This window comes from Rhodofomes roseus, assembly GCF_022264815.1.
Source record: "Rhodofomes roseus strain CIRM-BRFM 1785 chromosome Unknown C8Q71scaffold_23, whole genome shotgun sequence".
In the NCBI taxonomy this organism is placed as follows: Eukaryota; Fungi; Basidiomycota; class Agaricomycetes; order Polyporales; family Fomitopsidaceae; genus Rhodofomes; species Rhodofomes roseus.
In genome coordinates this window covers 178,061-198,402 of record NW_025952979.1, presented here as the reverse complement: position 1 = coordinate 198,402, position 20,342 = coordinate 178,061, and the positions used below count along the sequence as shown (strand labels likewise).

Genomic DNA, 20,342 nt, shown 5'->3' with positions numbered 1-20,342 from the left:
CATTAAAGGCCTTCGCAGTAAAGTTCCTCGCTCCAGCCGGGCCACGGCTAGCGCTACTCCTGGTCACGTTTGCTCAACGATTCAGCGCCGGGGCAACCTAGAGTATAATGGCGCAGTTCGAGAATGGCTCCGTCTCGATCTCAAGGATACGTGAAATCGTGAAACTACCTCCTGAGGATGACTCCACAGTCTACTCTACACCAGATGCGGACTGGCCCTCTGTCGGCAGCGTCGAAATCAAATGCGTCAGCATGAGTAAATGGAGCGACCCATTGCTGCCGTCTTCGGATGATGCTAATTCGGAACCGACAGACCGGAATTGAAACCCGCTGTGTCAAACGTGTCGTTCCATGCTTCCGCCGGGATAAAAATTGACATCTGCGGCAGATCTGGGTAGGCCCTATCTCACATCTTTTGGGCAGCAAGGCTGACGTAAGGATATCCTGCAGCTCGGGGAAGAGCAGCATGATACTGGCCCTGTTCCGTGGCCTGACCGACTCGCTTGTATCCGGTCAGATCATCATCGACGGCGTGGACATCAACAGTCTGTCACGCTCACACCTACGCAAGGCCCTCAGGTATGATGCTGCCTCTACTTTTCTGTTTTGCGCTCCTCACAACTCCCATTGCAGTGTCGTCGCACAAGACCCATTTATCTGGCACGCATCAATTCGCTTGAACCTCGATTCAGAGGAAGCGTTCGCAGATGCGGCGATCTGGGCCGCCCTTGACCTCGTTGAGATGAGTGAAGCGGTGGCGGAGCTTCCGGAGAAGCCGGACACGATACTCGAGGACGGTGGGTCTTTGTCCAACGGACAGGTGCGTGAATGAGGGTTATATTGTCGGGCATCACGTCTGAGAATAGGCGGCAGCTGCAGCTTCTCTGTCTGTCGAGAGTGCTTCTGCGCAGGAGGACAATTGTCGTCCTCGATGAAGCGAGCAGTAGGTGAGCAGTCCACCCGCGGGCGTCACACAATACGCTCCAGCTAATGCTCCCATACGCAGCCTTGACCTCCACACCGACGAGAAGATACGCGCCGTCATCCGAACAGAGCTGTCCGACTGCACTGTCATCGCCGTGGCGCATCGTATCGGTGCGGCCCTGGCGAAGCGAGCATTTGCGATGCGCGCATACTCATGCTGCTCTCGCTCACAGCCACGATCGTCGATTTCGACTTCATTCTCGTCATGGACGACGGTGCGCTGGTGGAGCACGGCACTCCCGAGGACCTCCTCGCACGCCCAAACAGCCGATTCGCACGGCTCGCCGCTAGCCAGGGGATCGTCCGCAACCAGCTCCAATGACCAGGATACTATACCTCGTCTAGTACAGTCCAATCATGTGCCGCACATACGGATGCTACCTACACACGATACCGTTGATAGCGTACAACATCAATACGAAATGCGGGGTGTGCACGGAATGTATCGTAGGAGAGGAGGGCCCTGAATGCGAACCGTGACGCAGTTCATGCATAGGCAGGTATGTATGCAACATACATACAGATCAATACTACCACGCCGACGCGGCCCACACGCTTTCGAGGGAGCTGCGCCTAGCCTCCTCCGGCACCGGCCAGCACGTCTCCGGCGATGCGAGACATCTGCACGAACGCGTCCACAAGCGCGGGTACGATGAACGGCGCCCTGCACTCTCGACGGACGTCCGCTACGGCGGCCTCCGCGAGTTCGTGTCGTCGCCGTTCGTCTTCGAGTGCACGCTCCGCTACCTTCCGAGCTTCATCCTCAGCTTGCAGCTGGGCGCGGAGCTCTGTGGGACACAGATCAGGGGGATATTCAGACATCCTGGACCATCACTCACTCGAGATCTCATCGCGGGGCGCCGGCGTACCAGTTGTTGAGATGAGGGGGGTTGCGGCGGGAGTTTCGGGCGCGGGACACGATCCTAATCGCTTGAGCTGCTGCTCCAACGCGGTTTCGCGTGCAGCGAGGGCGGCGATCTCTCGGCGGACGTCCCACAGCTCGCGGGTCACGTTGCCGATGCTTCCAGAGCTCATGTCTGGCATCGAGAGGAGGGACGGAGGGGGATATGACGACACATCGGGGCGGGACGGGGCTTGGGTGGGTGCTTGGGGGATTGTGTCGGGGAGAGGTGGATCGTGCTGGGAGTGCTCGTTGAGACCGACGTTCAATTCTTTCATTCTGGCCTTCAACTTGATGGTAGCTGATGCTTGTGACACGGGTACGCTCGCTGCTTTAGATGGCGGCTCATCTCGCAGGGATGGTCTTGATGAAGTGAGAGTCGAGGTTCCTGCTGGGATAGTCGAGCTCGAGGGATTCGGAGAGGCGTATCGTAATCGCGTCGACGGCGGTAATCCGGTTCGTGTTCGCCAGGATGCTGAGAATACCGACACATCAGGTACAGAACTGGCCGGTTTGTTCGATATTTGTGACGCACAAGCAGTATCATCTGGAGAGGAGGACGCGTTCAATGGCATTAGTGATTGTCATCGCATGCAGTATCATGACGCCGAGAAACGGTCACCTATCCTTGAAGTAGCTGAACCCGAGGGGCAAGGCATCGGTGAGGCCGCCACTCTCGCAATGGTGAAAGTCTTCGGCGCACTTGGTGCCTTCCCAAGTTCCCATGAGCGCGCTGTGTGGGACGTTGAGTGCTTCTGATAGCTTGTGTAAGCAGCACTAGGATGCTTCACGCTCGCTGCAGTTATGTATCGCGCTTTAGCACTTGGGCCGCTGTAGCACGACGAAGGTCAAAATCCAGACCGAACTCGTATAGCCGGCTTCTCACTCAATTGACAGCCCAATCTTCGATCTGCCAAGGACGCGAACGTCAATCTCGAGTGCACGGAGATGGTGAGCCTCCGCTTACATAGACCGACTGGGCAAGCATTGCACGTCGATCGCTCGAAAAGCGGCAGATATGTATCTCTGCATATACTGATCGACATGGCACGTTGAATGAGTTCGTACACGTATCGCGACTCATGAGCGACAAGGGACGCACGCTGCCTCTATCGGTGGACCACATACACTTGATGTACCCCGACTGCCAGGTGCACGCACATTGATTAGGTGCAGGCATTCCGAGAAACGCCAGGTCGTCGTTCACAAACTCGTCCAGGTACGGTGTGACGTTGTCTCGGTGGTCTTTCATTCTTTGTGTCTTCTCGCCTTTATAGTGTACGAGGAGTAGTATGATCGTCATCGTGCACCCAGGTCATACACCTACTCAGAGCTGTTACTTGAGATGAGAAGCACATCAGACACAGTGTGTTCTCACCTCGGTCGAGTGCGCGAGATCGCGTCGAGCAATGCGCGTAGGGCGTCGCGGTGGGTAATAGGTATTACGGAATGACCGCGATTGAGATGATCCAATGGCAGCACCTATATCTACCACTGAAGATGTTTCCCGGAATAAAATCTGCTGTAGGCAGAGATGTATGTTGGATGGGATCGTGAGGGTACTTGGGAGACCGTTAAATCGGCGTTGACTCCGAGTCCCAGGCGACAGCCACCAGCAACTCGTGGACGCAATGTGGCTCGCCGGCGTGACATTGCAGCGTGGAAGCCACGTGAATGTGACATTCGCGTCGTCGCGGCTCTGCCCAATACGGTAAGTAGTTAAAGTCGAATGGCAATCCATCGTTCTTCGACCTCAACCATCACTAGACTGTCGCACCGGTTGCGCACCTCACCAGCGAACATCCTAGGATACACTCTCTTATAATTCCACTGGTACGAGTCCCTTTGGACGTTCGTACTGAAAGTAGAATCAGCCTCGTCTCACGTTTCGCGTAAAATAGTGATCTCACTATGATTCAGTGGGTTGGATCCACCAGAGCTACAATTGTCGATTCACTGACAGCCATGCGACATCTTTTCTCAGGTCTGTCATCAACGAGGTGGACATCGACAGCCCCATCCCTCCCAGGACGGCCGAACATTCGTTGGACCGGACTCGCGCCCGTGCAACCTCCCTCAAACGGTCTCACGTCGCATTATACTCGGAAACTGACGACTTAGCTACCACAGAAGAAGCAATCAAACGAGCTCGCGTCCATTTCTTGCCCGACCCCCTTCGCAACTTGAGGAATTCAAACTCAGTGCCTGCTAGCGACGTGCCAATCCCCGAACGAACCCTTGCCTCTGATGCTACCGCCGCAGAAACCGTCTTTAGCACGAGTTTTACGGAGAACACTGGTTTACTACATGACCAGCTGAACGTTGTCGCCTCAAGGCTCTCGCCGACTGTCCTTGATCTGGCTACATCCTCCGCTCCCGTTGACGGCCGCAAGACCACTGTGAAGACTTCGGGTTTCTCTGAGGCTTCCCCCTCTCTAGCGGGTGAATCTCGTGCTTGCACTGCTTTGAATGAAGAGAATGCGACCGCAGTCAGGGACGAAGGCTTCGAAACACTGCTGGCAGACTCTCTTGACGGCAACCGCACATCTCAGTCTCAGGCCTGTCGTAGTCAATCTGGTGGCTCTCGCACACGGAAACCGAAGTGCGCCAAGTGTCAAGACGAGCTCGAGCTCTGCAAGAGGCTAGAGCAACAGGTCGAGATGCTTCAAGCGCAACTGGCAAACGAAGATCGTGATTACAGCAAGAAGGCGCAAGTGGTCCCCGAGCTGATGGGCAAGAACCTTGGTGAGTTCTGCGCGGAGTCGGTGCGTGACTGTGGCTCATATCTGGCAGAGCTCCAGAGGAAGTTGCGGAGGAGCGAGCGCGAGAAGCACGGAGCCATCATCAGTAGGTCGTCGTGGTGTCGGCTGTGTGTTATCACTTGTGATTGATCGCAAACTACTAGAACGTGACGAGACCATAGGGACGCTCCGAAAGCAGTTGGGGTCGACCGAAGCCACGAGGAATGGTAGGCATCCCTTCACCTCGCGCACGGACGGTCGCTGATGGACAATCGCGACAGCATTGCTGGAACAATGCCAAATCCTCAATCGGGAGATAGCGGCATTTGTACCTCAGGGCTACGGTCCGTATTGTGCTCTCCTTTATCGGCGTCGCTAGTTGCTCATTCCTGATGGTTTGCAGATCTCCGTCGTCGCTTCATGGCCCGCCCTGCGCGTCAGAGGCATACGTGCTGTGCCGCCTCGGTTTGGGGTATGGACTTGTCAGAGTGAATTGGACTCGCATATGGATACCATCTCCGATACGATGTACCGCACAGCCTATTCGTGAATTCTCTGCATTCGAATGAGGAAGGAAACAACATCACCACTTGCACAGCCGGTGAAGCTGTGAAGACGTGCCACCGTTGTGTGCCCGATCATAAATTATTGTATGATTGACCAGACATTGTTTGGGTGGTATGGGATGTACTCAGCCCGGAAAGCAGCAGAGTGCGCACTCGAGCATGAACGGCAACGACACGAGCTCGCGGAGACCGCCACGGAGCCGTTCGTCATACATACCCGCGCTCTCGGACGCGTTCGTACAGAAGCGAGTGTGGGCCACGTCGATGTGGTACTTCTTTTGGTCTGTATGGGTGTGTGTGCATATATGCGTGCCTATGCAATGATATGCAGGAACTGCGTCACGGTTCACAGTCACGGTCGTCAGGCTGTTCTATGGTACATTCCGTGCATATACGTACACTCAGGCAAACGTATCTAAAAGGGCACCATTAAGGGATGTTCATACTATACATCGGCCCAGAAACGACAGGATAGATTGTAGTCTGTCGTCAGATCCACCACAATCGCCACCCCCGCAACATTGTGTCCAACTTGCCGTCCAGCGTCCAGCGCCAACCAGCCTCAGTCTAGTTCGAATTCCCAGCAGACCGCCGGCGAACATGGTCCAAATCTGTAACTGTCCCGCTCAGCAGTCCAGTCTCTTTGCTTTCCCAGGGCAGCATGAGAACGGTGGCGGGACTCGACTCGCCGTATCTCTCGGGAGCGATGCTCACCAGCTCCTCCTTCAACATAGCGGCGCAGCGTGCATTGTCTGAGGGGCATGTTCAGCGTGCAGACGCGGCACTAGCACCCAAGAGGACTCACATCTGTTCTGAACACGCAGCGCCTCGATCTCCCTGTCGCGCTCTGTCCGGCGTGCCGGCAGTGAAAGATGGGACGGGGTTCGAGGCGCACAGACGTACCCGCAAGCTGCATCCTCCGCGCAAAGTCCACCCTCTCTCGCCCTCGCTCCAGCTCTCTTATCACAGCATCGCGGTCTTCCAGCTCGCTCTGCAGCCGCTTGACCTCGTCGTCGCGTTCCCCGAGCGCGACGGAGAGCCTCTTGATTTCGATCTTCAAGTCCAAGGATCCCTCAGCAGAGTCCCAGCAGGCTTGGAGTGCGCAGCAGAACCTTCGCCCAGAGTCCAGTCGGCTCGGTTGCCAGCGGTACAGAGCAACGAAGGAACAGTGTTCGTCGCCAGAGGCGTCGCCGAGTCAGAGAGAAGGCTACCAGTCCCGAAGACGTCGACATGAGCGAACTCGTCCTTGACGAATGTGAAGGCAGACGGCTCGGCGGGCTGGGCCACCAGAGCGTTCGTGACTACGGGCTCAGACTCTTGCTTCACTTCCTGTGCGCCGCCGCAGATGGTGATCTTCAGCGAACTCACGCGACCGCGACTCTTGATGGTCTTGTAGGGCAGAGCACAGGACTCGGCGGATCGCTCCGGCCGGCGCGAAGACACGTCGGTGTTGATGAGGCTACCAGTCGTACTGCGTCCACGTTTGCCAGGCGAGGACGCGCTACCAGAACTGCCGATGGGTTGGTTCTCCTTCTCGTCTTCACTTTCTGAGGGGTCTTCAAGAAAGAGAGGAGTTCGCCTTGCAGCAGCAACAGGAGCAGTCGGAGGTATAGCACGCGAGTGCTCCGCGTTGGACTCCGGGATAAGTTGGGGTCCGAGGATAGCCTGAGGGGAAGAACCAAAGAGGCTCCGCTCCGTCTCTTTGTCGAGAGGAGGTGGTGTAGGAGAGGTGGTGAACTTGCCTGCGGCAGCGACATTGTCGGATTCTGGGCGTCCCTCAGGAACCACACTGTCTCCCTCCTCGGAAGAGCTGCTTCGGTGGCGCTTGGCTTGCAGAGGCTCGCTGAGTGATGGCGAAGACGACCGTTTGCGAACCGCCACTCCCGGTTGTTTCACGGCGACGGGCTCCACGACCACACTACAAGTTCGTATGCACGAACGCATGAGCAGATCGTCGATTGAGAGGTATGATCGCAACTCACGTTACGAGAAAGGATTCCATGGGGTCAAATCCAATCTCTCTAGACCGTTCAGGTCAAATGAGCATTGAGTAGGGATTCTTATGTGGGACGGGGTACGTACACGTTGAAGGCTCTCTTGGCGGCGTGATACTCCTTGGATTGCACAACCTTGCCGAGGTGTTCTTGTAGCTTCTAGCTCCGCCCCATTGTCAGCGCGAGCTATGAACCTATAGGCGGGACTCACGTTGAGGACCGCCTGCGTTCCTTCCCACACACACCGGAGGACGGTTCGATGGGGTCCGCACAACACCAGTTTAATCACGGGCTTGCGCTTGATCTTGCACGCGTCCAAGAATTCAAACGCGCGGCCTCTGTACACTTTGTTGGCGGTTCGAGCGACGCTGCAGAGCTTGGGAGGCTCCTTGGTGGATCCAGTAGTGAACGTGAACGTGCTGGTCAACCGGTACCGCCGTTCCGTTACGATTCGAGATGGTGCGGTGCCAGCCATGATTGTCGGAAAGATGGTCGATTGAAGCGAAAGTAAAGCTTAGTGTGTGGTAGTGCCAGTACCAGGGATGAATCGACGACGAGCAAGAGATGCAGCGGCGTACCTGTACGCACTGGCAGGGCGAAAGTGGTAGTTCGGAATGAGGAGTGCGCGCGTCGAGCGGCGCACGAACTACCTCGCTGCAGGGTCACCTGACGTGACATGTAGCGCAGCTGCGCACGCCCATGTACATTCTCGATTCCCAGAGGAGGACGCCCGCCGCCATGCAGTCGCTCATCACAGCGGCTTGTCCATGTCAATACAATATAGTTGCGAAGGGCACAGGCCGCAGGAAAACTCGAAAAGTTCTGCCCCGCATGACGGAGTCATGTTCCATGGTCACATCGGTAGAATTCAAGTTCAATGCACGCGACGCAGGAAAGAAATGGCTTTGATAAACACTCACGTAGCATGTTCAACAGCAGCATTTGACAGAACAGACCTGGAACAGACCTGGGCGAAAGCATCCTAGCCGGCGGCGGGTGTTCTATGTAAGTAGCAATCTCGAGATTCCCGTGATGGTGATAGCCTAAACTTCATAGCCTCCGTAGATCAAGATTACATCTCTACGAAACCTCCGAGTCATTCCCGTTCCCGCCACACTCACACCAAGCAGATGCTCTTCAGCGATGCGCCTCGTTACATAATGCCCAGCTCGAACATTACCGATGTAAGATACCGACAAGTACTCATCGCCACACGCACCGCGGCGCCAGCCCCGTTCACGTGATGCCCCAACGCCCGAACGAAATGCAGCAGTGGCGGGAACGCTCCTCGCGCTGCCCGTATGATAGTATTCCGGGGCCTCGTTCTTGTTCAAACCAGGGTGCCAGTCCCGCTTCAGTAGTGTAGTCTTCTATTGATTCCACTTCCCCCGCCCTTTGTTCTCTGCACCTGATGGCATGCGGTAGCCATCGGGTGGAACGGGTACTCCGAAGTTTAGGCTCATCATGGCTCGGCCTACTTTTTGTTGTTGCGCTCGGGATCTACGAGCGCTTGAGTCGGTTGATAGAGAGGACGCGCCGCACGTACCATTGGCAGTGTATAAGTAAAGGAACGAGCGGCGGATCTCAACATCTGAAGGAACGATACGCAACCAGACGACTCGAGGGTGCTGTGGTACTAGATAACGGCGTCGCAGTCAGTCTGACTGGCCACATTCGCATACTAGTAGGACTTACTGCGTAGCTAAGATGTGAACTGAGAGTCACAAGGATCGCAGTCCCGACGCCGAGATGGGATCGACGAACAATAAAGCTCGGCCTGAATGACCTCTACACCGCCTGTCGCTGCCAAGAGCATCGAAGCATGTGCAGTTATGCCCACAAACCTAGACGCTAACTCGCAGTTGATCTCGCTTGCACCTACAAGGTTACATGAACGCAACGACAGACCCATGTGACACAACGCAGGCACCACAGCCGCCACCAACAGTACAGTGTCATAGATGGGAAACGCACGCCAATATACATGAGATTTTTCGGAACACAGGCGATCGTACGCAGACACAGTGCATATACGCGGCTAACGCGCAGTCGATCGCGCATGCTTGGTGGTAGCCTGGAAGTCCTGCCACGCCCTCTGGGGATGAAGATCATTGAAAATCTGCATCGCACACACCGCGTCAGCACCCATACGTCCAGGCTCGGCACAGTTCACTCACAGGCATTCTCGGACTTCGCACGCTCAATCCGCTCTCTAGTCTGCTTCCTCTTCTCGGCGCATTTGCGTGTCAGAACAGGTCTCAACATGATCTCTAGTCTAAAAAACAAAACGCCGACGATACACATTGTTGAATACAAAACGAGCCATGATACGTGTGAAGGGATCAAGGATGTCCGTGCTGAAGGGTGTTCGAGTACAGGCCTGACTCGCCCACGAGCCAACCCCGTTGAATGGTCTTCGCGACTGACGTTCATGAGTCTTGACCCTGTGCTCGCATGCTGTATGACTCACCAGGGCTCTCAAAGGGTGTCTTGCACGAGTCCCTTCCCGATGAGTTGGTCGATCTTCTCCATAAGGCCTGCTCCGCATCAGCAGAAGAACTCTATCCAATGTCATATTAACAGCCGCCTGTCTAATCAAAGCCACGCTTGGCTCAAAGACGAAAGCCCTAGGACATGCCGATCCACGTCTGCGGGCAATCTTCAGGAACCACGCCGCATTGATATCTTACAACCTGCTTTCATCATATAGAGGATCATTCGCAGAACAAGAGGAGCACCTGAAGTTCTCAACAACATGTCATTATGATGTCACGCAGAAATTGCGGCGACATACCCCACGAACCTGACTCAAACTTGCATGGCGTCATGGAACCTGCGAATGCAGATTGATATCAATCCATGGCGATATGCAAGGTCAGGTGAAGGCATGCCCGGGGCTATAGGGCGAGCGAGTTATAAAGGAGGGGAACACACTCACTGCTCGAAGATACTAGTCGCTCACCATGGTGCCCGACGCCCGTCCACCACGACATTGTTTCGGTGCATGCATCTTGAAATCTCATGCCTCATTCGATTAGGCTTGCCCAGGCGGCCTTGCACTCACTCAACGCTGTGCGCGAGCCGCGTACATATTTCGACGGAGGATGCAGGACTGGTGCAGTGGAACTGAGTGGAAAAGGTCCAACAGCTGCAACGACCGTATCGGGGGCAAATCGAGGGTGATCGTGATAGCCGGGCGGGTGTTATAATCATAAGTCCCGCGTCGATCTTAGCTCCCACAATCCCTCGGGAGTCGTGCATTGACCACATGCGCCCACATCCACTGCGCGCCAGCGGCTCGAAGGATAGGTTTGGGTCGTGCAGTATCACCCTGAAGGTGGTACGAGCGTTCTCCGGCGGGATACGTCCGAGATCAAGTCGGCCGTTATGTCGCGGGGCTAATTGCCCTGGCACAGGATCATCCGCGATCGTAGCGCGTTCCGAGGGCTGCGACTCGGAGGTCTGGTTATCCGTCTATTTGCTTGACGAGGCGAGAATAGGTTCAACGTACCCCCCGCTAACCGTCGTCGTAATCGTCTGGCAGCGTCAATGACAGAGGAACAAATCCACGCACCGTGGTTCGGAGGCGCGACCACCACCAGGTCCCGAATAATGATATGGTGTTGTTCCGGTAGCATTGTGAGTACGAGGTATGAGCTGTCATCCCGACAGAAAGTGGAGTCCTAACGTACCGTCCTTGGTGGTTGTGCCAACGGCAGCTGCTTCGGAAGTGTCATGACAGTTTTGACGCGTTTTCGGTGGCTCGTGATCATCAATACATATCGTAAATAACAGACAGCCACGACGAACAAGTCACACGTTCTACCTCAGTGACCTTGCTGGCGTATAAAAGGTCTCTAAGTCGCGCTGGCATGGGCAGAGGAAGTGGCCGTCTGAGATGAATCAGCGACGGATACTATTAAATGGTGTCCACGTACTCATGCTGAGTGGTAGAACTGTATTGCATTCATGGTGTGGCAGCACGCGAGACAAGCGAGTGGGACGAGCGAGAAGTCATCTTACGAACACCTCTCCAGTGTGATGCGATATCTGCACAAACTCGTCCATGAGTGCGGGGACCTCTCGGACGAACGACGCGTTGCACACTCACTGCTTCCGAACGTCCGCCAGTGTGCACTCCGCGACATCGCGCTGATGACGTACCTGCTTTAGCGGTGCTCGGGTCCGACTCCTTTTGAGCTCTGCGCGGAGATTTGAGCTGTTTAACCCGCCGAGCATCAGCGAAAGCGAGAACGCAAGGAATGGAACTCGGACGTACTTTTAATTCCAACTTCACCCTTCACTACCCTCCACGCCACCTAGCGAGCCTCCCGATGGGCTCGGATGTGGGCCGCGCCCCAGCCGTTCAAGTAGTCGCACGAAGTCGTCCTGCCGCGTAACACCAAGTACGGGGAGCTCCCGCCGAACGTCCGACACTTCGCGCGTGAAGCTTGCCAAGTCCTTGAGCGGCGCGGAGTCCTCGTCCACTGGATCGAGGGGAAGCGGACGACGACGTGTTCCACTCGGAGGGGTAAGACTTTGCGTGTGGGCGAGGGTGCTGGGGTGGCTGGGTGCGGGTGCGTGCGTTTGTGTGAGACAAACAGCTGGAAGCGCCGCTTTCGCGAGTTGTGTCCTCGATTTCGGCGGGGTGTAACTTCTTGTAATTCGATTCGGGCGGAAGTTTGCGGTACCCTGTTGCGAGATCGAATGGAATGACTGCCAGGTTTGGACCTCTACCATCCGACATAGTGATGTCGACGTAGAAGCAGGCGGGGGCACACAAACGCGTGAAAATAGCTAGACTCCGAGGCCCAGATGCACAGGTTGCGGTTGATTGTCACTTGCGTATTGAACGTCATCTCATGTTTATCCAATATTGAGCTCACCAAAGCTTTTCGGAGTCGCCGAGTACGTCGCCTGGAAAACAGCAGAAGGCGCACTTCACAGGGAAGTACTTACCGGACGCGTTCGTGCAGTCGCCCTGCATCACCTGAGACGTGCTGGCTAGGACCGAAGGAGCACAAGCTGCGTGAACTCGAACGCGGATGTGGAGTCTATGTACATCTCGTCACGGTGGGACTCGGAGGCACGGACGACCGGCGTCTATTTGTGGATGCATTGCCTTTTCTGGAATTTCTACTGAACACTTGGCTCCGCCTTCACGCCCGTCCTCCGCATCTCTTCCGCTGTAAAAGTGCATTTCTCGACGCACGACGCCAGGAGGACTCAAAACTGCGCTCCGTACCTGTCCCGCTCGTCGCCGCTGCCCGCACCACTTTTGCCCGCGGCGCAACAAGCCACGCCGGCATCCGCCCGGCGCCGCGCATCCGGTCACCTGCCCACCGCACGTCACGCCTCCACCGCCGACCTCTAAGTACCCGTTTCTCGGCAACCCCTGCAACAGTTCCGCAAAAAACGACGCCAGCAAGACTCGAACTTGCGCTCCCAAAGGGAAACAGATGAAGTAAAGCTGGTTCCGGAGATTCTAATCTGTCGCCGTAACCACTTGGCTATGGCGCCTTAAAAACAATGCCAATGTTTGTGTATATAACTACCTTTTCAGTGGTATGGGCCTGTTCGGTGGTATGGATTGTGTTGAACAACTTTATGATTCAACGGAGACATACATTGAGCGATACAAAGCCTATGTCAAATACGACACGGCGAAAGGTAAGTAAGTTTGTTCCATTCCAACTACCGCACATCCCGCCCCCTCCATAACATCCAGTCTCGAGTCTGGCGTGCCGAGCCGACCAGCCAGATGCTCAGCCTTGGTCAGTGCACATTTCACCCGGAACACCTGCGAACGTGGTCATATCTACAGAAGACTCACTCAGCATTACTTCTGCTACATAGCTGTTCCTCCATCCGCGAAACCGAAAGGACTGACTCACCATTCTCGGGAGTGATACTGATCAGCTCCTCCTTCAACAATGCGACGGACCGCGCGTTGTCTGTGGGCGACACGGAGTAAGGTTAACATGTCGACGAGCACTGGCAGTGAAGAAACAGGTACAACTCGGGGATTTACATCCATTCTGGGCACGAAGCTCCTCGCTCTGCCTGTCAACAGCGAGCGATGAGTGCGTGGACATGGTGACACGCGCAAACGTACGTGCAAGCCGCATCCGCTACGGGTGGTCCGCGTTCTCGTGCCGCACGCGCTCCCGCAATAGCCCCTTGGTCGCATTCCTCCAGCTCTCTCCGCAGCCACTCCTCGTTGTCGCATCCCTGAGTTCATGACTGTGCTCGACTAGCTCGTCAGAAAGCCTCTTGATCTCGGCCTTCGCACCTACGGAGATCTGAGCAGGATGGACGACAGCGTCAGGAGCGGACTTCGAGAGTCCGGGCCAGTCCTCACGATCAGAGGAGTCCCGAGCCAGAGAACAAAATGGCAGCTCCAAAGGCGTCGATATCTTGCTCCGCATCCTTCAAGTTGACCGATTAGAGGGCCCAGCAAGCCAGTTTGTTAAGCCTTAAGCGTGATTGCGAGCGCAGACTCTTGCTGATCGCCGGCGCGCTGCTGCAGGAGATGATCTTCGACGACGTTACACGACCGTAGCTCTTGATGGTCTTGTAGAGTTGTACGGGAGACTCAGCAGGGCACCGCAGAGGCACGGAGGTGTTGCCGAGGCTACCAATCTGCGTATGGCTAGTAAGCAGGCGAGCGAGAATCAAACAAGGCCAGCCGATGCTAGTCTCCCGTAGAGCCAATGCGTTGATTCTGCTCTGCTTTCTTTGAGGTGCCTTCTGGACAGTGAGGCATTTGTCTTGCACCCGTGACAGATGCGATCTGAGCCAAGAGTTTGAGCGGCGAGGACAAGGCGTCAGGGCCAAGCAGAGGGGAGGGGTCAAGGGCACGTCTCTCCATCTTTTGCAGCAGAGGAGCAACCGCAGAATTGTCGACAACCGCAGAATTGTCGACCGTGGCTACATCGTTTAGCGCGGATCGCCCGTCACGAGCTCGAGACCCTCTCTCGGCGATGGAGCTGCTTCGATGACGCGGGATGGGGGCGCTCGTCCAGTGGTGAAGGCGAATGTGGTCGCTTGGGTGCTGGTACGTTCGCCAATTCAACGGTGTTCACAGGCCCTGACGCAATCAAACTGAATCATCACGAAGCAATTCCTAGAATTTTGGTTAGAGACAGGCAACAGAACGGTTGACAACTTATCTCCCGGTGAAAAATCGGATTGGCTCAAAGCCCAGTCGTCATTCAGTTTGATTCAATATTATTTTGGGCGGTATTGCAAGGCGGCGAAGTGTAGGGAGATGATGTTTGAATACGTACAGCAGGGCGAGCATATTGGGCGGCCCACTTATACTAGAGAACGTCCCGTACTCTGCTTGATGCGTACACGCAGCGGCTCAGGCTCGCTAAAGGTCCCGGTTTGCCAGTGCCGCGGCCGGCTCTCTTCCAAATGAGTCATTTGAACGCCTGTGCCACCTCAATAGACATCGTATACTTCGTCAGGGGAGTTGCCCGGAGAGCTGGAGAGGACTCGCAGGTGATTCGTTCCCAAGGGCAGGAGAACAGCGGAAGGCGTTGCTCGTCCAAGTCGCCGCGTCCAAGTCGCGTCAGCGCGACTGTCACATCCACGTGATATGTGACAAACCAAACCAGTTCAGAGTCGGCCACCCTCCCGTCTCTGCTTGAACGTGAACCACCCACCAGGTCGCACCGGTTGCGCCCCTCGCGTCGAACAACCTACACTACATTCCCTTGTAACTCTGCTGTACTACTAAGTGAGTCATGCTCGAGACGTCACAGCTCTAATCTAACGTGCCGCCATGTGGAGTAATCCAATATGCTTGAGTGCGTTGAACCTGCTGACCTACTCGGACCGTATTCATCAACCTCTAACAATCATTTATCTTCTTAACAGTTCCCTCATGGACGAATTGAACACCGCCCTCACAGCCGTGAGTGAGGCGGAGCGCTCCTTGAACCTGACTCACGGCGCAACCTCCCTCAAGCGGTCTCGTGCCAGTGCTGCGTTGGACTCGGAGACCATTAACCCGCCTATCGAGGACGACGCAATCAAACGATCCCGCACGCAGTACCTGCCCGTCTTCTCTCGCAACCCCATGAACCCTTACTTGGCTGCTGGCGACGCTGTGCCGACACTCAGGCAACTCCTCGCAATTGATACTAGAGCGGCTTATGCTTCTGGCACGCTTCTCGAGTCTGACATTCTTGGCGAGATGAAGACGAACGCCGGTATGCTACGTGATCGCATCAACGTCGACATCCCAGAGCTGTCCCCGAAGGCTCTCGAACCGGCTGTGTTCTCTGCTTCCTCAGATGGCAAGAAGACCACTGCGAATGTCTTGGATCGTGCTATGTTCTCGTTCGACATACTGGGTAGTGAAGCTCGTACCGAAGATGTCTATGCTGACTTGGTCCGTCGTGAAGTCGAGACGACCGTGGTCGGAGACGAAGACTTTGACTCATCCTTATCGGACATTCTCCACGACACGGGTGCAACCTTCTCTCAGGGCTCTGCTAGTCTCTTCGGTGGCTGCCTCGCGCAGAAAGTCCAGTGCGCCAAGTGTCAAGACGCGAAAGTTCTACGCAAACGACTGGAGGAACAGATCAAGACACTTCAAGATCAGCTAGCGACTAAGCAGCAGAAAGCGCAGGAGGTCTTCCAACTCAGTGGCGAGAACTACTGTGAGTCGCATAGCGTAGATGGGCGGGAGTAGAAGCTTATGCCCAGTAGCACTCGACATGAAGCTGAGACGCAGCGAGCGCGAGAAGCTCGAGGCCATCGTAGGTTCGTGGTCCTCGTGTATGCTTCGTGCTGTATACTGATGAGACTACGAACCACCTAGAACGTGACAAGACGATAGCGACACTTGGGAGGCAGCTCAGGTCGACCGAGGCTACCAAGAACAGTACGTCTCGCGGCCATCTTCTGTAAGGACTACCGCTCATACCCGGGGCCGATAGCGTTGCTGAAACAATGTCATGTCCTCAATCGCGAGTTGGTGGCGGTCGCACCTCTGGACTACGGTTCGTAAATCCTTGTTGTGAACGCAGCCAGATGTTCACGTCGACGGCCTGTAGACTTCCGCCGTCGTTTCACGGGCCCAGACCCGGCGAGGGCGCCATGATGTCCAATGACCATCGAGCTCGCAGTGGACATGTAGATTTGACACTCGTGGATCTATACATCACTATTCACATCTACATTGTATAGCACACGCCTATTCGCCGATCTTTTACTGAGCCAAGTGGGTCGTGCTTGTTGCGGGCAAGACAGCTCGCCACAATGGTACGCCGGACACAGCGATGATGCGTGAAATGAATCGGAGACACTGAACGAGCGAACACATTCACGGCGTACAGACTTCAATGCTCCACCGAATGCGCGAGCATGCCTACGGGGTAAGCTGTAGGTTTCTCGGCGCCGGCGTGTAAGCTTCGTTCAGCAGGCGCACGTTGGGGGCATGTTTTTAGCGGTGGGATGACTATGTGGGAAACGCAATCGATATGGGGGCAGGGAGGGGAAGACTTACTCGTGAACGATATCGGCCTTGGATCATCAGCTGCAACGAACATCGAGAGACCGCGGTTGTTATTCTAGTCAAGTTTGGAGACACGGCCGGGCGCTGGAACGCCAGTGCGAGCACACAGTCGGTGCGTCGGCCTCGGAGGCCTCCTGTTGCGCTGCTGGAGCTGATACATCATCACTCAGAGCGAAGAATGCTAGATGTAGCCTTGTCCATAATGTGTATTCATTGCCCAAGCACGAGTATTCGATACACGCGCGGCATACACTACAGCAGGCAGCGTCCCGCCGAAGCACGCACGAACGCATAGATAAACAATAAAATACCTCTTCTCGCGACCGAGCATCCACGCATCGCCTCATGACCCTCCCCGACGTTCCGTTCCGGCAGCCAATATCTCTCCCGTGAGGTGCGATATCTGCACGAACGCATCCATGAGCGAGGGGACGACGAACGGCGCGCTGCACTCCCTGCGGACGTCCGCCAGAGTGCTTTCTGAGCGCTCGCGCCGATGACGCTCCTGCTGCAGCGCGTGTTTCGCAGCGGCGCGGGCGTCGGACTCGGCTTTGAGTTCGGCGCGGAGGTCTGAGGTGAGAGGCCCGAGCATCAGCGAAAACTAGAACACGAAGGTCGAAGCCAAGTGCGGACGTACTAGAGATTTCGCCCTCCGTCGCTTTGCGCACATCCGCGACTGCATTCCGAGGGACCACGGAGGGCTCAGGCGCAGGTCGTACACCCAGCCGTTCGAGTTGTCGCACGAGGTCGTCCTCCCGCGCAACAAGCGCGGAGAGCTCCCGCCGGACATCCGACACTTCGCGCGTGAGCCTGCTGACGCTGTCCGTGTCCTTGGGTGGTGCAGAGGTCGCGCTGGAGGCGGCACTCCGCGTCGACTGGAACGAGGGGAGGGAAACCGACGAGGCGCTTGAGGGGCTGGGGCTTCGCGGTCGGGTCTGGGTGCTTTGTGCGGGTGCGGGCGGGTACGTAGGGAGAGACGGTCGGAGGAGGGCTGCTTCGGAGCTTGTGTCTTCCATTTTGACGATGGGGAGCAAGTTCTTGTGCAGTGAGGCGGGCGGACGGTTGAGGGCTTCTGTCGTGTGTGTTATCCGTGGACGGTGTTCGTGAGATAGGGAATGGCCGATGGGTTTGGACCTCTGCCATGCGTCGTCGTTCTTCCATCCGTTGTCGTGATATCCTAGAAGCAGGCGGGACAAGCAGATGTGTCAACATACGTTCGAGCGCATGATCGGCGATACAGAATGTCGATAGGGGAGGAGGCCAGATCCCAAGCTGACATCGTTCGTCCACATGATGCTGAGCATTGTTGTCCGGTTGGGATCGTGTCTCTAGCCATGCTATCTTCCGGGTTTAGGGCTGAGCCTTGCAGCACGGACCGTACGGACTGTCCTCGCTTGCCAGCCCTGACATATCACACGACAGTGGCCTTGAGGATCCTCAGTCGCTTCATCCAGATGGGACTAGGAATGAGACGGCTGAGGGTGCTGGTTTACGAATGGTTCAAGTGTGACCGCTGTATGGCTGCCAGGATAATCCGGACGATTCGTAGCTTGCGCGGATGAGTGTGTGGCTTTCCGGCCTATCATAAATCATTGCTGACACGAGACTCACTTTGTCGAGAAACGTGCGCATAATCATTCATTGGACGAGCCAGGGGCGAGGCCTCTGCTCTTGCAAAGGTGATAGACTTCGGCGCACTGGGGACCTTCCCACCCGGAGACGCATGCATCGGTCCAGTAGGTTGGGCAGCATATTTAGCGGCCTTCTTGGTCGGACCCTTGATCCCCGGCGCAGATTTATATTTATACTGACCACTGTCATGAGGAGGAGATCAGTGGTAAGCGAACGAGTGAAATGAGCTACGGATGCCCTGTGCTCACCACATTCGCAAGCCAATCATAGAGCTATCGCATGCTTCGTGAAGCCTCTCGGGTGTCGGTGGAAGGTAATGCTGCTCACATGTGAGATTGGGGCAAGGCTTCGGCGTCGATCCTCTCGTAAGCGATTGAGATGCGAGCCTCCAGGTCCTGCAAGCCACATTGAAGAGTCGGGGAACACGAGCGATGGTTCAAGGCAACACGTACCAAGTTTCCTTGCTCCCTCCATGTGCACAGCGCCAGCCCGGACAGTCCCTTACATACGCAATCCTGCGGGAGAGGCAACCCGAGTGTCTGGAGGTCGTTGCTGATGAAAGCGTCGAGGTATGCAGCCGCGGGTTTCTCCTCTTTCATCCATAACGCTTTCGGGCCCCGATAGTGAACGTACAGAGTAATCGTTGGCGTGTCCGTCATAGCTTCTCGGTCTGGTCATAGATCATAAATCAACGCGAGCTCCTCAAGAGACTTGAGCCGAGTGTTCTCACCTCGTTATACGACAGAATCTAGAAATTGTATTGTGGCGTGGATAGCTGATCACAGAGAGTGTGGGACGGGCTAGTCTGGCGGCAGAAGCAAAGATTGGAGTACAGTCTCACGTTGTTTTCAACGCTTGTTCCATGGGTTCTGGGGTGACTGAGAATGGCAATCAGATGCCGCGTGACAGGCCACGGTTGGGCCAGCCACGCCCAGTGGAATCATGTGAATTGTGACGACCGCGTGTGTCACATACGGTTGGTCACAGGCGCCTCAGATCATCTCCTGCTCATCTCGATTCTTGAGCCTCAGCCTGTCGAGGACTCCGACTCGAAGCCCTCACAGCATATTCGTCGGCCTCGTGTGGTCTCCTCACTTCTTGCCTCTATAAATTCTTGAATTTCCAAGCATCTGGGAATGCGAATCTAGCTACGTTGCGAGCCACATGCACATCGACGCAGTTTCCTCGAACCAGGCATTGGGCTAGTCCTCCCCGCCCGCTCGGGATCCATTTCGAGATCTTGGTGAATGCCGTTCAATATTTTGACGAAACTGCCCATTCATATGGCCGTGCGAATGGAAGACCGGAGAGACACATAGTTTCAGGGGAGTATAAGACAATCGTATTTTGCCTGCCAGGTGCGTATATCTCGAACTTGCGACTGTATCATAGTTCCGTTGAGCTCGTTTCAGCGGGCTTATGCCAGATGAATTTTTCCTTGGTACGTTTGGCCATGGTACTACGCGTCCGTCTCTTCTAATTTGTATCGGTCACTACACGTCCATTCCGCGACGCATCCCGCAGAAGTTGTCGGATAAGTGCCGCATAACTGTCTTCTTAGCGTCTCAAAGGTACGTCAGCAGCGGACGCCAGGCAAAGCTTCACCGTGACGCTGGGTCCGCAAGTTCTCAGTAGTCAGCATGATTGATTGAGCGGAGAGCCATCGGCGGGTCAGGTAAGGGTACTCACTCATTGACTCAGCACTGGTACGTCCATGGGTTATTGCCTCAGAAGCTGCATCTGATATGCTCTCCATATGCGCCTCTCCGTCCCCAGTCGCGTGTACGCCACATCATTCTCTGTTGCCCGCCCCCGTCTCGCAACTTCCTCACGTCTATAGAGCCCTTGATACTCTGCCACGTCTTACCCACGCCTCGGGTCGAATACGGTTGACTTCCTCATGTCGTACCTCGCGACACTGCCTCGCGGTCTTGATGGCACCTCCGAGGGCGTGTCGGTTTTGCTCTGAACGTCACAAAACTGCCCAAGCGAGTCC

General features: G+C 55.7%; 7 protein-coding genes and 1 non-coding gene across 8 annotated transcripts; 3 read left to right on the top strand and 5 right to left on the bottom strand.

The window, feature by feature from the left end:
* Positions 1-153: 153 nt before the first annotated feature.
* C8Q71DRAFT_276195 (P-loop containing nucleoside triphosphate hydrolase protein) lies at positions 154-1,442 on the top strand. Its single transcript, XM_047917458.1, has 6 exons — positions 154-393; positions 450-578; positions 633-819; positions 873-946; positions 1,006-1,094; positions 1,157-1,442. The coding sequence occupies exons 2-6, from the start codon at positions 466-468 to the stop codon at positions 1,303-1,305; spliced, it is 612 nt and encodes a 203-aa protein (XP_047775042.1). The 5' UTR covers positions 154-393; positions 450-465; the 3' UTR covers positions 1,306-1,442.
* Positions 1,443-1,556: 114 nt separating this feature from the next.
* Positions 1,557-2,162, bottom strand: C8Q71DRAFT_861298 (uncharacterized protein; the record flags this gene model as incomplete). Its single annotated transcript, XM_047927884.1, has 2 exons — positions 1,557-1,771; positions 1,823-2,162. 2 exons carry the CDS (start codon positions 2,160-2,162, stop codon positions 1,557-1,559), a joined length of 555 nt encoding a protein of 184 aa, XP_047775041.1.
* A 67-nt stretch (positions 2,163-2,229) lies between these two features.
* On the bottom strand, positions 2,230-3,528 carry C8Q71DRAFT_779038 (uncharacterized protein). The gene is made up of 5 exons (XM_047924803.1): positions 3,263-3,528; positions 2,987-3,207; positions 2,852-2,919; positions 2,771-2,794; positions 2,230-2,715 (listed from the first exon to the last, which is right to left on the bottom strand). Exons 2-5 carry the CDS (start codon positions 3,185-3,187, stop codon positions 2,484-2,486), a joined length of 525 nt encoding a protein of 174 aa, XP_047775040.1. The 5' UTR covers positions 3,188-3,207; positions 3,263-3,528; the 3' UTR covers positions 2,230-2,483.
* Positions 3,529-3,642: 114 nt separating this feature from the next.
* Positions 3,643-5,212, top strand: C8Q71DRAFT_276175 (uncharacterized protein). Its single transcript, XM_047917457.1, has 6 exons — positions 3,643-3,803; positions 3,869-4,629; positions 4,678-4,731; positions 4,790-4,852; positions 4,907-4,969; positions 5,029-5,212. The coding sequence occupies exons 1-6, from the start codon at positions 3,796-3,798 to the stop codon at positions 5,115-5,117; spliced, it is 1,038 nt and encodes a 345-aa protein (XP_047775039.1). The 5' UTR covers positions 3,643-3,795; the 3' UTR covers positions 5,118-5,212.
* An 834-nt stretch (positions 5,213-6,046) lies between these two features.
* Positions 6,047-7,772, bottom strand: C8Q71DRAFT_276156 (uncharacterized protein). The gene is made up of 4 exons (XM_047917456.1): positions 7,397-7,772; positions 7,274-7,344; positions 7,174-7,212; positions 6,047-7,109 (listed from the first exon to the last, which is right to left on the bottom strand). The coding sequence occupies exons 1-4, from the start codon at positions 7,658-7,660 to the stop codon at positions 6,248-6,250; spliced, it is 1,236 nt and encodes a 411-aa protein (XP_047775038.1). The 5' UTR covers positions 7,661-7,772; the 3' UTR covers positions 6,047-6,247.
* A 4,829-nt stretch (positions 7,773-12,601) lies between these two features.
* C8Q71DRAFT_t132 lies at positions 12,602-12,705 on the bottom strand. Its single transcript has one exon. It is a non-coding gene; the product is annotated as a tRNA-Ser (tRNA).
* Positions 12,706-14,835: 2,130 nt separating this feature from the next.
* Positions 14,836-15,929, top strand: C8Q71DRAFT_779016 (uncharacterized protein). The gene is made up of 3 exons (XM_047924802.1): positions 14,836-14,929; positions 14,983-14,999; positions 15,070-15,929. The coding sequence occupies exons 2-3, from the start codon at positions 14,992-14,994 to the stop codon at positions 15,887-15,889; spliced, it is 828 nt and encodes a 275-aa protein (XP_047775037.1). The 5' UTR covers positions 14,836-14,929; positions 14,983-14,991; the 3' UTR covers positions 15,890-15,929.
* A 972-nt stretch (positions 15,930-16,901) lies between these two features.
* Positions 16,902-19,230, bottom strand: C8Q71DRAFT_779009 (uncharacterized protein). Its single transcript, XM_047924801.1, has 7 exons — positions 19,077-19,230; positions 18,799-19,016; positions 18,674-18,741; positions 18,595-18,618; positions 18,326-18,528; positions 17,352-17,891; positions 16,902-17,284 (listed from the first exon to the last, which is right to left on the bottom strand). The coding sequence occupies exons 2-7, from the start codon at positions 19,003-19,005 to the stop codon at positions 17,058-17,060; spliced, it is 1,269 nt and encodes a 422-aa protein (XP_047775036.1). The 5' UTR covers positions 19,006-19,016; positions 19,077-19,230; the 3' UTR covers positions 16,902-17,057.
* Between the last annotated feature and the right edge of the window lie 1,112 nt (positions 19,231-20,342).

Bases quoted from the DNA above. Each gene is read 5' to 3' on its own strand.
- C8Q71DRAFT_779009 (XM_047924801.1), bottom strand. From the start codon at position 19,005: ATGACGGACACGCCAACGATTACTCTGTACGTTCACTATCGGGGCCCG. The intron at 17,892-18,325 runs GTGAGTCTCGTG...GCCTGCTTCTAG, and splicing joins TGCGCACGTTTCTCGACAAA to GATATCACGACAACGGATGG. The intron at 17,285-17,351 runs GTACGTCCGCAC...CTCTCACCTCAG, and splicing joins GACGGAGGGCGAAATCTCTA to ACCTCCGCGCCGAACTCAAA.
- C8Q71DRAFT_276195 (XM_047917458.1), top strand. From the start codon at position 466: ATGATACTGGCCCTGTTCCGTGGCCTGACCGACTCGCTTGTATCCGGT. The intron at 579-632 runs GTATGATGCTGC...CTCCCATTGCAG, and splicing joins CACCTACGCAAGGCCCTCAG to TGTCGTCGCACAAGACCCAT. The intron at 820-872 runs GTGCGTGAATGA...AATAGGCGGCAG, and splicing joins GGTCTTTGTCCAACGGACAG to CTGCAGCTTCTCTGTCTGTC.
- C8Q71DRAFT_276175 (XM_047917457.1), top strand. The intron at 4,732-4,789 runs GTAGGTCGTCGT...GCAAACTACTAG, and splicing joins GAAGCACGGAGCCATCATCA to AACGTGACGAGACCATAGGG. The intron at 4,970-5,028 runs GTCCGTATTGTG...GATGGTTTGCAG, and splicing joins ATTTGTACCTCAGGGCTACG to ATCTCCGTCGTCGCTTCATG.
- C8Q71DRAFT_276156 (XM_047917456.1), bottom strand. From the start codon at position 7,660: ATGGCTGGCACCGCACCATCTCGAATCGTAACGGAACGGCGGTACCGG. The intron at 7,213-7,273 runs GTACGTACCCCG...TGAACGGTCTAG, and splicing joins GCCAAGAGAGCCTTCAACGT to AGAGATTGGATTTGACCCCA. The intron at 7,110-7,173 runs GTGAGTTGCGAT...ACGAACTTGTAG, and splicing joins ATGGAATCCTTTCTCGTAAC to TGTGGTCGTGGAGCCCGTCG.
- C8Q71DRAFT_779038 (XM_047924803.1), bottom strand. From the start codon at position 3,187: ATGACGATCATACTACTCCTCGTACACTATAAAGGCGAGAAGACACAA. The intron at 2,795-2,851 runs GTAAGCGGAGGC...CGTCCTTGGCAG, and splicing joins TGCTTGCCCAGTCGGTCTAT to ATCGAAGATTGGGCTGTCAA. The intron at 2,716-2,770 runs GTGAGAAGCCGG...GTCGTGCTACAG, and splicing joins AAGATTGGGCTGTCAATTGA to CGGCCCAAGTGCTAAAGCGC.